The sequence below is a fragment of the Mixophyes fleayi genome, chromosome 6 (genome assembly GCF_038048845.1).
Source record: "Mixophyes fleayi isolate aMixFle1 chromosome 6, aMixFle1.hap1, whole genome shotgun sequence".
Lineage (NCBI taxonomy): Eukaryota > Metazoa > Chordata > Amphibia > Anura > Limnodynastidae > Mixophyes > Mixophyes fleayi.
The window spans coordinates 113132828-113148732 of record NC_134407.1 but is presented as its reverse complement, the minus strand read 5'-3'; the positions used below and the strand labels follow the sequence as shown (position 1 = coordinate 113148732).

At 38.7% G+C, this 15905-nt stretch overlaps 1 protein-coding gene across 3 annotated transcripts; it reads left to right on the top strand.

The window, feature by feature from the left end:
* Window positions 1–2129: 2129 nt before the first annotated feature.
* On the top strand, window positions 2130–11063 carry LRRC18 (leucine rich repeat containing 18). Of its 3 annotated transcripts, none has more exons than XM_075215270.1 (4): window positions 2130–2237; window positions 2562–2715; window positions 3167–3248; window positions 10060–11063. In XM_075215270.1, the coding sequence occupies exon 4, from the start codon at window positions 10064–10066 to the stop codon at window positions 10844–10846; it is 783 nt and encodes a 260-aa protein (XP_075071371.1). In that variant the 5' UTR covers window positions 2130–2237; window positions 2562–2715; window positions 3167–3248; window positions 10060–10063; the 3' UTR covers window positions 10847–11063. The 3 variants fall into 3 exon arrangements, with proteins under 3 accessions (XP_075071371.1, XP_075071370.1, XP_075071372.1); XM_075215269.1 differs by having other exon boundaries at window positions 2130–2385; XM_075215271.1 differs by lacking the exons at window positions 2130–2237; window positions 2562–2715 and adding an exon at window positions 2814–2958.
* The last annotated feature ends 4842 nt before the right edge of the window (window positions 11064–15905 follow it).

The window sequence follows — 15905 nt, the reverse complement described above, 5'->3', positions numbered from 1 at the left end:
AAGTTCCATTGAGTAGTGTTCCTCTCCTGCATCCTGTTAAAATCCTTAATATATTTCAAAGTTTCTATCATGTCCTGTCTTTGCCTTCTCTGCTCCAAACTATACATATTAAGATCTTTTATTCTTTCTAGGTAAGTTTTGTGATGTAGGCCATGCACCATTTTTGGTGCCCTTCTTTGTACAATCTCTAATGTATTTATATCCTTCTGGTGATATGGCCTGCAGAACTGAACACAGTATTCTAGATGAGGCCATACCAATGACCTTTACAGTGGTATTATTACTTCTTTCTTTCTGCTACTGATTCTTTTCCCTATTGCAACCAAGCATCTGGCTTTCCTTTTTCCTTTTTCAAAGGGTAATAACATGTGCTTTATACAAGTGTAATGGTCTGCAGCCAGACAGGTGCAATATACATCTATACAAAACATGTACTGGGACCAGGCTCTCCCATTAGGCAACCTTAGGCAGTTGACTAGGGCGCCGGGACCTGCAGGGCGCCGCTGACTAGATTTTCTAATCTAGTCAGTGGCTCAGGAGAGGGTTGCAGCGGCGGCGGGGCGCATCAGTGAAGTATCACACTGTCTGTCACTGACAGACAGTGTGAATAAAGTTCTCTCCCGATGCTCCACTCCCCTTCCAGCATGCATCACTCCGCCTCTGTGTTAAGAAGGCACGGATCAGCTAGAGAAAAGAAAGAAAAGGTAAGTAAAATCTACTTTTTTTTTTGTGTGTTCGCGGCGGGGGGGCGGCGAAATTTTGCCTAGGGCGCCGTGAACCCTAGCACCGGCGCTGACTGGGACAAAATGTACATACACACGCCCCCAGGTCGAGGAAGTATCAGAGGATTGTCGTGGATCGGATGGAAGTTTATACACACTACACAACGGAAACGAGATTGGAACGAAAATATTAAACAGTGCGACCAACCAAATGAGGCGACAATCGTCCATTTGGGAAGACTTTCGACCATCGAGTCACTTACACACACTGACCCGACTTTTGAACGAGCAGTCGTATGCCGGCTGATTGAGCCGATTATTGGATGAAAACCGTGTAGTGTGTACCTAGCTTTAGTTCTGACTTTGCATTTTAATCTTGAGCGGTTTACCCTAATACCTGTTTCTAACTGCAGTGATCAGTGATAGTGCCTGTCACTGGGACACCAAAACACAGTATTGCTGAATGAAAGTAAAATGAGTCTTGGAATAACTACGACAGTGGTCCTAACACACTCATATAATCTTCTGGCTACTTGATATACCTCCTTCATTGATATGGGTGCTTAGAATATATAAATATTTATATTTAAAATATATGTCTCGCCACCCTCGTATGTTTTGGAGAGTGGTGTCATAATGACAGTGGGGACGGTATTTTTCCCCCAGCTTGGTGCTAATGGCCATTACAAGCCTCAAATGTTATGTGGGGTCATATTAATAAAATATCTCTGATGTCCTTTTTGGGGGAGTTCTTATCCTTCCATAGCTCTGGTAAGGGTATCTCTATGGATCCTACTTGAAGCAGTTTGTGGCATGGAGCAGTGGAAAGTGCAGAGTAATGCACCTTCGCCCTCCGCCAGCCAAGAGCTAGGAGCCATACTTGACTCCCTGAAGAAGTGGAGTATGAGCGTAATCTATAGTAGTCCCATCCACCTCTGGTATTATTACTGATTTATGAATAAAACATTCATAACAGACAGCTGAATGCAACATGTTCTAATATTGGTCTGTCCAGTAAATATAAGGGTATATTTACTAAACTGCGGGTTTGAAAAAGTGGAGATGTTGCCTATAGCAACCAACCAGATTCTAGCTGTCATTTTGTAGAATGTACTAGAATCTGATTGGTTGCTATATACTATTATTTGGAGGGGTGCGTTGAAAAAATTATGGAGACTCTAAGGGTGCCGCGAACTGCAAAAGTTTGGGAACCACTGGGTTAACTGCATATCCCATGGAACACACCACAGCTTGTATGCATAAGATGAGGAAGTTGAGGAATATATGTGTGGATATTTAAATGACAATGCCTACAATCTCACTGCATACAACAGAGTCTTGACAACCAACGTTTATAGCAACTAGCTACAAAAGACTAAAACAAAGCAGGCGGGGACATGGAAGTCAGGCAAAGGGTTCCATAGACTGGAAAACGCGCAACGAAACAGAGGGTCGCGATAGTGGGTCATATGTGTTCCAACTGCAGGCTTGCAGGCTGGATGCTGACAAAACTCAGTAGGTTTCCAACTTAGCGGTAGATTTCTGCTCGCCGCTCACTAGCTGATTGCTTGATGGACAACCCTGCACCGGAAAGCAAGCTGCACAGTTCTATATTATAATGTTTTCGGGTCTCGAGAGAAGTTTGCTACAAACGTATAATAGCGTAAGATTTGCTGGCATATTAATTTTACCAATTACAAAAAGACTTGCATTTTTCCCACAATTGCAGCTCCCTAATATAGTATGTACAAACATGCTGTAACTAATTTCGCGAGATTGAAGGTGTTCGTTTGAATTTTGCTATGGAGTAGTTTTTAAACTCCTTTGTTTTTCTTCTAGAACTTGTTGACCTCGAAAAATATTTCCTGCACAGTGTGAAGAAGGTGACAAAATGTGGAAATTCTCCGATACATTAAAAGTACAAGTTATCCATGTATCTTACATGACTCTAAAATCTTTATAACTTCTGGCACCTTACAAGCCACGTCCACAGGTGAGTGGTGGGAGATAATGACGTCACATTGGATGGGGGCATTGTGCAATATGAAATCACAAGTGTGCCAAAGTATAACACCTGCGGGTTGTGGAAGTTGGGAATTAAGACGCTACCCTCCGATCTTCTCTACTGTCACTTATATTTCACTATGCATAGCATTCCTTATAGTTATCAGTGTTCCGGGCCTGTTACTTGGTTACAAGAGTGAAAGCTACAGTCAGGCACAAGTATCAATGCTAGGTAAGATGGATCTGCAGCTTCCTTTCTTGGTGAAGTGTGAAAACAATGTAGGGCTAATGGGGATAAAATGACTGTTATTGCCAACACTAAAGACATAGCTTGAGTCAGTTATGTGAGTGATTTAGAAATTTTGTCCTTACCATGTAAATTATTTTAACAACTGCGATGAATTTGATAACTGATGTTAAAAAAATGTCTTTACTTTTAGATAACTAACACAGTACATGTGACTTTGGGTTGAAAACAAGTGTGAAAAACAGAAACAAAGTAATATCTCACCTTGAAACTAAGTAAGTATGTAAATGAGTGTTGATTTGGTCTCTATGACAACCGTGTTTATAAAGTATTTGTGTTGCTTGCAATGCATAGTAGAGCAGGGCTCTAAGCAAAAGTGATGGTCTGTCATTGTAACTCTAACCTACATCTGATCCACACAATCCACTCTGTAAAGTCACAAACCCAAAGCATTTATTGAAAGCTTATAGTCGTGGCCAAAAGTTTTGAGAATGATACAAATATTATTTTTCACAAAGTCTGCTGCCTCAGTTTTTATGATGTAAATTTGCATAAACTCCAGAATGTCATGAAGAGTGATCAGATGAATTACAATTAATTTCAAAGTCACTCTTTGCGATGATGATGAACTTTATCCCAAAAACAACATTTCCACTGCATTCAGCCCTGCCACAAAAGGACCAGCTGACATCAGGTCAGTAATTCTCTCGTTAACAAAGGTGAGAGTGTTTACGAGGACAATGCTGGAGATCACTCTGTCATGCCGATTGAGTTAGAATAACAGACTGGAAGCTTTAAAAGGAGGGTAGTGGTTGAAATCATTGTTCTTCCTCTGTTAGCCATGGTTACCTGCAAAGAAACACATGCAGTCAACATTGTTTTGCACAAAAAGGACTTCACAGGCAAGGATATTGCTGCTAGTAAGATTGCACCTAAATCAACCATTTGTCAGATCATCAATAACTTCAAGGAGAGAGGTTTAATAGTTGTGAAGAAGGCTTCAGGGTGCCCAAAAACGCCCAGCAAGTGCCAGGACCGTCTCCTAAATTTAATTCAGCTGCAGGATCGGGGCACCACCAGTGCAGAGTTTGCTTAGTAATGGAAGCAGGCAAGTGTGAGTGCATCTCCACGCATAGTGAGGTGAAGACTTTTGGAGGATGGCCTGGTGTCAAGAAGGCCAGCAAAGAATCCACTTCTCTCCAGGATAAACATCAGGGGCCGACTGATATTCTGAAAAAGGTACAGGGATTGGACCCTTCCAGATTATTTGGGGCATCTGGAAAAACACTTGTCTGGAGAAGGAAAGGTGAGCGATACCATCAGTCCTGTGTCATGCTAACAGTAAAGCATCCTGAGACCATTCATGTATGGGGTTGCTTCTCAGCCAAGGGAGTAGACTCACTCACAATTTTGCTTTAGAACACAGCCATGAATAAGGAATGGTACCAAAACATCCCCCAAGACCAACTTCTCCCAACCATCCAAGAGCAATTTGGTGATGAACAATGCATTTTCCAGCATGATGGAGCACCTTGCCATAAGGCAAAAGTGATAACTAAGTAGCTTGGGGATCAAAACATCAAAATTTTGGATCCATGGCCAGGAAACTCCCCAGACCTTAATCCCATTGAGAATTTGTTGTCAATCCTCATTGGCATTGTTTAGGCAAGAATGACCGGCCTTCAGACAGTATGTGGCCCAGAAGTTGATTGACAGCATGCCAGGGCAAATTGCAGAGGTCTTCAAAAAGGAAGGGTCAACACTGCAAATATTGACTCTTTGCATAAACTTAATGGAAAAGCATTTGACACTTATGAAATGTTTGTAAATTTACTTCAGTATACCATAGCAACATCTGACAAAATGATCTACAAACACTGAAGCAGCAAACTTTGTGAAAACCAATACTTGGGTCATTCTCAAAAATTTTAGCCATGACTATAGTATTGCTCTGTTACACGTAGCCACTTAGTTGCAGAGGAGAATGCAATAAACATTATCTGAATTCTGTCCTAAGACACCACCCACTTAGCAACTCTACCATAGCAACTTTTTTACACACTGTTATTAAGGTGGCAAAAACAAGCAAGAGACCAATTGAGAATTTTAGAAAATAGAGTATAAGCAACTTACTATTATTAATTATTAATATTGATATTATTTAACTGTAAAATAGTGTTTTATTAAGGATGACTCCATTCACAATGTTGTCCCTGTGTCAGTGTTGGCAATAGCATAGATAGTGTAGTTAATTTGTATTTTGTTGTTTTTAATCATGTTTTTAATTTGATTCAATATAGTTGATATATTGTAAAATCAACTTTGACCAGGTCTTGCACTGCTAATGATTGTGCTTATAACAAAATTCTACTTGTTTGCTTTAATAATAAAAAAGTAGTTAAAGCCTATAACATTAACTGCATAATATTTAATTGCAACTTATTTAACCTAATTGTGTTTAATTGATGATCATGATAGTTTTTTGCTTGCTGTCAAAATCTTTTTTCTAGGTTTAGTGAAGTTTATATTCCCCATCTAGGAAGTTTATCCACTTTACAGGCACACTAGACCTAAAATACAAATTTAATTTAATAATATTTAGTGATATATTCTGTAGTTACTGGAATAAAGCCTAGCTTCATTAATAATGGGCAGCGATAATGACCTGTGATTGCAGCACATTTAAAGCCACTGAGGGGAATATTGCCGCAAGTGTTAGGGAGATATTCTGAGATCAGACAAATAAACTGCAGCATCACATAGTTATTATTACTAAATCCCAAGATGTTTCACCTGGATTAAGACCCAGATCTACAATTGCTCAAAATGTACCAACCCCGTCCAACAAATTCTTGAAAATCTTGACAATATCAAAACTAGTTTTTTGTTTAACCACCATTGTCTGTATTTTGCAACTGTTAAGATGTTAACTTGGTTTTACTACAGATACACTAGCCCCCGCTCATGCTGGACTGGCATCGCTCAGCCCCCCTCAACAACAGGCCCCATATCTGCCGCACCCGCCTACATTCACTTTCTACCACACGTCAGGCAACAAGTGTAAAATAACGAGTGTATTATTATTATTATCATTTATTTGTTAGGCGCCACAAGGTTTCCGCAGCGCCTTACATAGTACAAACAGTAGACCATACAGGGTGAAACATTACAGAACAATAAACACAAAGTACCAATGCTTCAGAAACTCCGGGCAGACATATAGAGTAAATACGGAGCAGAAGAGTCGGTATGGAGACAGGAGGGGAGAGGGGTACTGCTCATGCGAGCCTACATCCTAAGTGTAAAAATAAACTAAAAGTTTTAAAATAATTTAAAGCCATAACAGAAGACACTAAATATAGTAGGGATGGGGCATAGCCTTTTCATAGCCTTCCTTCATAAGTCCTGATATTTCCCCCAATAGGGCATAGGAGAAATTAACTGTTTTGAAATTGATTGCATATTTACTAATTGCTGCACTTATTGCACATCATGTATGCTCCCTACCTAATGCTGTCTATTACGATTGCCATTGTGCAGTCCAGATGAAGCCACTAACCCTCTAAATATATATACAGATAGAAAATAAACCTATTGTTTCTATATGTTGATCACAAGTAATGCAGCTTGTGCAGTAGTGGGGTGCACATTCACGGCCTGATTCATTAAGGAACGCAAAACGAATGTAATGTGTTTTTTTTTAAAAAAATGCACATAAATTGGGCATGCGTACGTTTGTATTCAACTACAAATGGATCTGAAGAAACGTTTCTTGTCAAAGACAGGTCTAGGTATGCTCTGCACTGACAGACACAAAACACTGCAGGATTTGTCCAATACATATGTGGAATATTAAGTTCCAGGAGAACGCACAGGAAAGAAAAGTATTTAATTATTCTCACCTAATTGTAGCCTGTCTTAATTGTCCTTTGGCTTGAAAATGAATTGCATGCCCTTGCATTCTTTGGTGTATAGTCCGTTACTGGGTATGCGCAGTGCAGTTTAATGCAAAAATCATCAAGTATCAGCATTTACATTTTTAACGAATCAGGCCGTCATTGTTCATGTGAACATCTCTTATTGACTACCCAGGCAAGGGATTGCCATACATTTGATTGTATTGTTCACAATATGGGAATAAGCCATTGCATTACAAATAAAAGTTAACAATTGTTTATTTTTCTAATGTCATTCACTGAAGGGTGCACCACCCTTATTTTGTTTCAAAATTATTTCTGCTTAAATACTATAATATTTCTGCAGGTCTTTTTCTCTATTTAAAATATGTTTTCGATTGAAAAGATGCCCTTACATTAACTTCATATCAGAAGTGATATGGCAAATTTTACCAGCCAAATAATGTAAATGTCTTTGCAGCAGTGTGGCATTTGTGATTTTACGCTATTATGGTTTATATCATGCCTTTATTATGTTTTTTTCTACTAAATTACCCTGCATGTTTGGTGAATGCAGCTATATACATGGGTTACAGGATATGAGACATTGGATTTAATTTAACACACTAAGTAAGTGTTGAGTGCTGTAAAGTGAATGTGTATTTTCAGGGTTTATGCTTACTGCTCCAAATCGCCCCCTATTCCCTTACTACATTGCTAGATAATTAATGATATCTCTTAACACCCTGAGGGTAATGTAAGTACTCAAGATGCTACATGAGAGAATGCTCAGCTAAAGAAAATATCCACTCAGGCGGTGCACTGTAAAGCCTCTCTGATTACAGGCTGATCACAAAGCCTCAACCTACATTTCCATTCCTATGCTGTGCCACCCCTGTGTCTGTCTGTATGCATGTCAGCTTATCCATTTGCCACTGGAATAGTCAAAATGCACTTCTAGTTTATCTGAAAACATTTTTTTATAGAGTATTTTAAATCTTTAGTTTAACTAGCATGATTGCTGTCAAAAGTTTAAGGGAAATATTAAGACAGAGGAGCACGGGTAGTAATTAATTTTTAAAATATTAAATGAACATATATCAAAATTCATATATCTTACAATAAAATAATTAACTGTGGGTCATTTATGCCATGCAACTATGTTGCAAAAATGTCCATTTATATTTTGTGTTTTCGATCAGCTTTGCAAGCTGTGTACATACTATTATTATTATTATTATTATTATTATTATTATTATGACGTATTAGACTGTTCTGTATATTGATGAGATCATGACAGGACACAAACACATAAACACATTACATACAGTTATATGAAGAAGAAAGACGGACTTCTGCAAATAAACTTACAATCTAATTACATTGTAATCTTACTACTCATATTTGCAAGCCTAAATAAAAATACATCCATATTGGGCCCCTAGTTGGAATTATGAGACCTATTTGACTAAACCAATGCACACTAGGTTTAAAAATATTAAATAGTTCACTGTGTATGCTCTTCGTTCTACACAATACCTTAAATAATATAAACAACTTATATAAAATAAAGACACGGAGAATTGAGTAAAGTGGCACTAAAAACTATTTTATTATAACCTATTAACCTGGTGGCGGAGAAAGGGCACTGAAAATCAGCTCCAGCGATACCCAACCAAGCGTGGACACGGCAATATAGCCTTAAGTCCACCCACTTCTCTCATAACCCCAATGCTTGGCCGGCCCTAACCTGGCGTCAGAGTAAACTGCACTCACCTCACTACTCACTCCCCCTCCCTCAATGAGCCGGGCGAGGCCCCTCCCCACAGAAGGGACAAGAGTAACCAAATGCCTTGTAAGGGGACAGATACCTGCGACCAATCACGATAGAGCCGTCTATATCAGCCGCTGATCGCAGTGCCTTCCTCCCCACCAAAACTGTAAACTACTAACCAGCATTATGCTAAACCACTATAATATACTAACACTTCTTTAAAAATGGCGTGGGTGGGCGGGATTTTGCCAGCCGAGTGACTCATCCAGGAAATTGCATCGCCTACAAAGCCACAAGGACCTCCCCTCAGCATCACTGGCCAGACCCACACCCCACGTTAACTTTTTCAGGTAAGTGCAAACACGAATGCAACACTGTCACTATTTAATTTTGTTAGTCTAAAAGGGGACTCTCTTGTACTAAGTCATGTCATGCTATTAAAACAAGTTCTGCAATGTATGGTTGTAGTTAATCAAATAGCAATAAAGGGACAAAGACACTGTTTGCCATCCATGTGGAAGATCTGTCAGTTTTTAATTACATTTATTTCCAGTACATCCAACTGCACGACAAATGCTTTGTTTACATTTAGAAATCGGCGCACCATCCTTTGTGTAAAAATATTTCCTGTATGCGCTTTTAAAAAGTCCTTCAATCCCTCAAAAATAATGGCTCTGCTTCAAGCTTACCCAATTAGCACCTTATTTAATGTCAGACCCACTAATCCACCAGCTGATCCTCCATCACTGCCGTAGGTGCAAAAAACGGGCTTACCTATTTACACCTAGGACCACTCAATGCTCCCATGAATCAGTAAAATGTATGCATGTCTGCAAAACCACTAAAGCAGTGCACAAAATGCAAAAGCATCACAAATGCCAAAATAGTTTTTGTTTTCTTGCTGTGCAGCACATTATTTATTTGTCTGTTGGAGAGAAAATTTTATCTTTATCAATTGCAATGATACATTTACAATCAACCATTTCAATTAAATGTTGAAGCTGGACATTATCTTGTAAAATAAAAAAAGGACAATAATTAATAGACCTCCAGCAGGCTTATTTGCCTATTGGAGGGGGGGATTTTTTTTTTTTTACTCTACAGTTTATCATGTATTTGTGCATTAGAAAGATGGTTTAGACAAGCACTGAGAAATATATGCGGTTTGAAGACAGCTGTGAGGCAATATCACTAACTGTGTAATTTATTGTAAAATATGAAAAGAGGAAGATGAAGAAACAAATATTGATTTTGGATTTTTTTTCGCTTTAGCTGTTTCCCAGCCACCACATTAAACATCTCATAATCAGTATAACATGTTTCACTGATTTTATTACCAATTTAAAAATGTTATTTATTCATTGTTTTATACTATATTAAAATTCTAATTAAATTTCTCTAAAACTTTTGCCTCAGGGAAATGGCAAAAAAGAAAGGTGGCCCCAAGGGTAAGAAAATAACCCTGAAAATTGCTAAGAACTCCATCCGAATCACATTTGATGGCAAGCGCAGACTGGACCTCTCTAAGATGGATATTGCAGTTATACCCAAGTGCTTGTTGAAAGTGTGTGATGTGGAAGAGTTAGACCTTAGTAGAAATTTGATACGTAAGGTACCTGATTGGATACAGCGTTTTCAAAATATGCGCTGGCTAGACCTGCACAGCAATCAAATAGAAAAGGTTCCAGAGTCCATAGGGCAGCTACAAAATCTCCTATTTCTTAATGTTTGTAACAACAAGTTAACAGCAAAGGGTATCCCTATTGAACTAAGTCAGCTGAAGAATCTTCGACAGCTTAACCTGGGACTCAACACCATTGATGCGCTGCCTTCTACAATAGGGGCCCTGAAAGAGCTCAAGGAGGTGGGCCTTTTTGATAATCACCTTACTGCAGTGCCTTCTAGTATACTCAAGCTGCCTAAACTCAAGAAGCTGAACACCCAGAGAAACCCTATCCCACCAACTGAGGAGGAAATGAAGACAGAGCAACAGGAGATTATTCGAAGAGTAAAAGCCCTCTATCTGGTGAATAAGAAGGATTTGTGCAGTCCCTGTGTGACCAAGTGCCAGATCGAGAGGAGCAAGCTGAAGAATATGGCAACTCTGTCAACTAGGTCACCTCTCTTCTCCAATCTTATAAAGCCAAACTCCACAGCCAAACAAATTCAGTCAAGTGGAGGTGTGAAGATCTTGAAGGTGTGAAGGCATGAAGATCAAAATAGTACCTGAGGAGCAAGAAGACAAAATAGGGTAAAGAAGACAAACTGACAAGAGATATTAAACTGACAGCATGCAACAGAGGAAATAGCGAAGCAGGGAAATAAAGAGAGCAATCATTTGTTCTACAAATATGCTTCATGTTATGGTGTTTTTTTATGTATGGCAGTTTTTTGCTTGCTTTATTTTACTGGGTATGCAAGGAATGTATCTCTACTTATGCTTTTATTTCTATTTATGTTTCATGCAAGAAAAGTTTGTTTATTGTGACTTTTTTTCATTTTAGCATATTTAGACATAGTGTAACACTATTACTTAAATAAAATGTCAAATTAATGTGTAGCTGTCAACAGTAGGCAAACCAGTTAAGGGTTTCTCTTACCTTTACTTGTTGTTTTTAGTTGTCCATTAAGCTTTCTGCCAGATTTGGCCAGATATGAAAACTCTAGGCTCTCCCCCAATAACTGGTTTCCCTAGCTTTTCTGAGTCTAAGAACTGAAACAACCGGCTTTTAAATCACTGAAACTAAGCACAGGGAAAGAAGATGTGGTGTCAATTTAAGTGGAGGAGGTGGTTCCTTCACTAGCCAAAGTTGGCCAGAATACTCGCTACATTCATTGTTATGGATGGCACCTATGGGCCCTGTCTGGCTCATAGGATGACTGAAAGTATTCTTTGTTTTAAATCAGTGGGGAGCCTCATTGATGTGTTTCCAGTGCCCATTCAAATAAGTTTTTAAACACATCTACTCAATTTATAGATCAGATTATAATCAAACTACATAAATAATGTTTGCAGAGATTAGGTAGTTGCTTTTAACGTCTACCAAACCAGTATAAAATAAGCTTTTACGGTATATTGTAATGGTTCATAGTGTGAAGTGGTACATCATAAAAAAGACATGATTAAGCATAACTATATGTAACAACCTCAGACTCCTGCAATTCAGGGTGTGTTGCTGAATACGGAGTATGTGTGTCTTCTGGCACTTTGCCTCCACCGAGTCTTCTCTGCAGCTTGTGGGACATGGAAAAAAGGACACTTCAACCAGGTGAAAACCCAGGAGTCCCCTTGTACTTAACACATGCTACCCTTAAAGTCACAAAGAGACTAACACGTTGTTTTTTTAAAACTACCTTGATGTGTTTATTAAAATAGGCACACAATTAGTTGGGAAATTGAGGGTAAAGGTAATCAAGAGGTGGTTGACAATAGGTTATACAGTGACAATGTGGTAAGGATCAATGGACAATAAAAATAATCTTCTACTAAATGCTTCTAACGATGTAAACTCACTCACCTACATACAACACTACATTGGGCAATTGCTCTGAGCTCACACTAGCACTTCTAGTTAACTCGTCACAATATAATTAAAAAATATTACCTAGAAGTACTGTTGGTGCACATGTGTAGTTGATAATATGCTGTACATGCAGATGTATTGAACACATATGTAATTAGCAGGTAAGTAGATAAATTCAGTAATTCCGATTATGCGGGTTGTCACAATTTAAAATATATAGAGCCTCTAGTAATCTCTCTCACATACTGTATATCAGTAGTTTCTGTCTGAAGTGTGATATTTCCAAAGACACTGTATATATAAGGAATCTTACTAACTTAGCAGGTGGCTATGTGTGGTGGGACTTATGTATGTGAAATAGGTACATAGGTAGCTCAGTCTTTTATGCACAACATAAAATTATATGTTAGGTACATGTAAACTTATTTGTCACTGCTGAAAACAGAGATGGTTGAAATGTTACAATGGTTTCTCTACCCAGACCTCCTCTTTGCTCACTCATAATTCACCGAAATCAAGGGGTAAATGTATCAAGCTGCGTTTTTTAATTTCCAGTGATTTTCGGGTGAGTTTATTAACCGGCGTTTTGATGTAAAATCGCCACAGATGTGTTTCTTTCAAAATTCTCAAAATCTTTACAAATCGCGGTCCCGTTTTTTTGCCAGACTAGCTATACAAATCAACCAAATATATGAAGCTGGGATTTGGTAAACTCACCCGACTTGTAATTCAAAATTGGCAAATACAAGACACTGCTATCTGTAGGCGAGATTGGCAAACACATCACTGTTACCCTGCAGGGCAATGTTAGTATAACAGGAGGCACAATGGAAGTTTAAATAAACAAAGTTCTTTTCTTGTAGAGGGGAAAAATAATTATGCATTTTCTTAATTTATTTTAATATTATTTTATTTTAATAATACATTTTATTTTAATAATAAATTAGTGGACCAATGGGGCAATATTTAAATTTTTAGGATATGGCAACACTTTAAATTTCCAGATTGGATCACCATTTAAAGTACAGACTTGTGACACTACAAGTGCTCATGTGCATGCTGACACTTGTAGTGCCACAAATATGTAAGATTTTAAATTGCCGAAAAATAGCGCACCTTGATACATATACCCCCAGGATTCTTCATGGCTTCAAACAAGCCCACTGTAATGGGAACTCATTGGGCTCTCCTAGATGCCTTCTATGTCGAGTTGCAACTCAACAATTCTCTGGACTCCAACAGATGCTGGCTGAGGACAAAACACATTCGACATTCTTTCTTACATGGCTTTCTCTGTGTTTCATATACTGCAGGCTGTCTCCCCAGACTAGAGATGCTAGCTGTCTCTCCCTGCATGTCTCTTGACGTGAGTGTGTGTAGCCTGATATCTAACCGAAGGTGTATTCCCCGGCACACTGGTAATGCTGACAGCTGTAAAGACTGACCGGAAACCATGGCGACGAATGAAGAAGACGACAGGTAAGGATGACGTCACTTTTAATCCGTACATTATGTTTGCTGGTTTTATCTGCTATTTTAAGGAGGCGCCATCTGTACAATGTATTAGGCTTTCTAAATAACATTGTACATTCAGCGGCTCCTTAAATTAGCAGATAAAAACAGCAAACATAATGTACTGTGGTAATGTCAGCATTACCAGTGTGCCGGGGAATACACCTTCGGTGTATTCCTGTTGGCGTATCCAGTATCGGAGAGATGCCCATCGTAAAAAGGCACCCCACCCGTGAGTAGCACGTACCTACAATATATAAAAACAACATATTAAATGAGCTTGAACATAGAAATTGACAAATTCTTCTGTTTTGTTTCATGTTGTATACTGCAATGAGCACGTGGGAAATGATACAAAGACAGAGAAGTATGTGAGAAGGTCAGACAGAAGATTATAGGCAAGCTGTTTTGCATGCTAGACCTTGGAGAACTGCAAGTAACAACATGCTCCTGGCTGCTGCAGAACACATGGTTCCCCAATAGCTGAAATAGAAAATAAAGTAATTATGCAAACAAAGGGTCTGATTCAAATCGGAAAGCAAAATGTGCATTTTACATGTGTAAGTATGTTTTTGTGGGGGAGTAAATGCACTAGTCTGGGCAGCACGGTGGTTTAGTGGTTAGCACTTCTGCCTCACAGTACTGGGATCTTGAGTTCGATTCCCGACCATTTACTTATCTGTGTGGAGTTTGTATGTTCTCCCTGTGTTTGTGTGGGTTTCCTCCCACACTCCAAAAACATACTGGTAGGTTAATTGGCTGCTATTAAATTAACCTTAGTCTCTCTCCGTCTGTGTATGTTAGGGTATTTATATTGTAAGCTCCAATGGGGCAGGGACTGATGTGAATGAGTTCTTGGTACAGCGCTGCGGAATTAGTGGTGCTATATAAATATATAGATGATGATGATGATATTCTTACTACATGCATATTTCCATTTATGTGGATTTCTTCACTTATCCTTATTAGTCCAAAAACACTGCTGCCTCTTGACAATTTTCTAATATAGACCCTTTCGTTTGCACTTAACTATATCTCCTGCACTATTCATTGCTAACAATAATTAACCCTTTTTTACAGCTATTACTATCAAATATGTATTATTAAATGAAAACTTATAGGAATAAAACAATAATTTAAAGTAAAACAAATATCATTTTGTTATATATACTCAAAATATTACTTGATTTTGTTTGTTGATGGTCCTCTTTTTTTGTCATCTTTTTTTACATTTTCTGAATTTTACATTTTCTGAGTGGGATCCACCTACTGCCTCTTCATGCTCTTGTACAGCTTGTAAAAAGACAAACAAATGTGCAAATAAATACTATATTTAAACATCACTGCATCATTACATGTAACACATATAATGTTTACTTATGGGTGTTGTTAGCAGGTATATGCCTTGGACACCACTCTTACATTACAGCATAATTGCCTACTCTCCCAGAATGGCCGGGTGAGCAGGGCAACCTTCAGCATTCTGGCCAGTTCGGTAAGTTAAAAGGAGGGAACGGAGCTTAGTGATTCAATTCACGTGTCATCGTCAGCCCACCCCCTGCTGTTATAGGCCCAAAATGGCAATGACAGTTTAGGTTGCAGAGCCAATGACGCGATTCTCCAAGCCCAGCGCCCACACGCCCATCTGCCCCCGGACCTCCCAGAAAATTGATTGCCAAAGTTGGCAAGTATGCATTACAGTGTTTATGTGTTATTGCAGATTTGTCCCACATTTCTCAAGCTCTAAAGAGTAGACAGGTGCTACATTACTTTAAATTATCCTTAAGATTCAGCTTAATCTTAACACAGTACTATCCAGAGGAATGCACATGCAGCCACATGCAGATGTCGTTGTGGTGTGGTTGTTTTAGTTAAGGACAGAAAGTAATAATGCCCATTAATTAATACACCTGCATAATAGTAGCATTTGTCTAGGCCTGGACAAATACAGAATCAACAAATTAAATAAATTGTGAAGCCTACAGAAACAACACACAAAAACAAACTACTATGGGTCTGATTCATCAAGGTACGGAAATGCAACCGTATTTGCGATGCATACTTTGAGTGACGCAGACACTTACGCAAGTGAAATAAGTGCCTCAAACTGCAAAAACACACCCTCCCAAGTCTTCTACACTCAAGGGACGGAAATATGCATCGTAAACGGCAAAAAACACCCCCACCTGCGGGTCTTTAAACAAGGTACAAGCACAAGCGACAGAT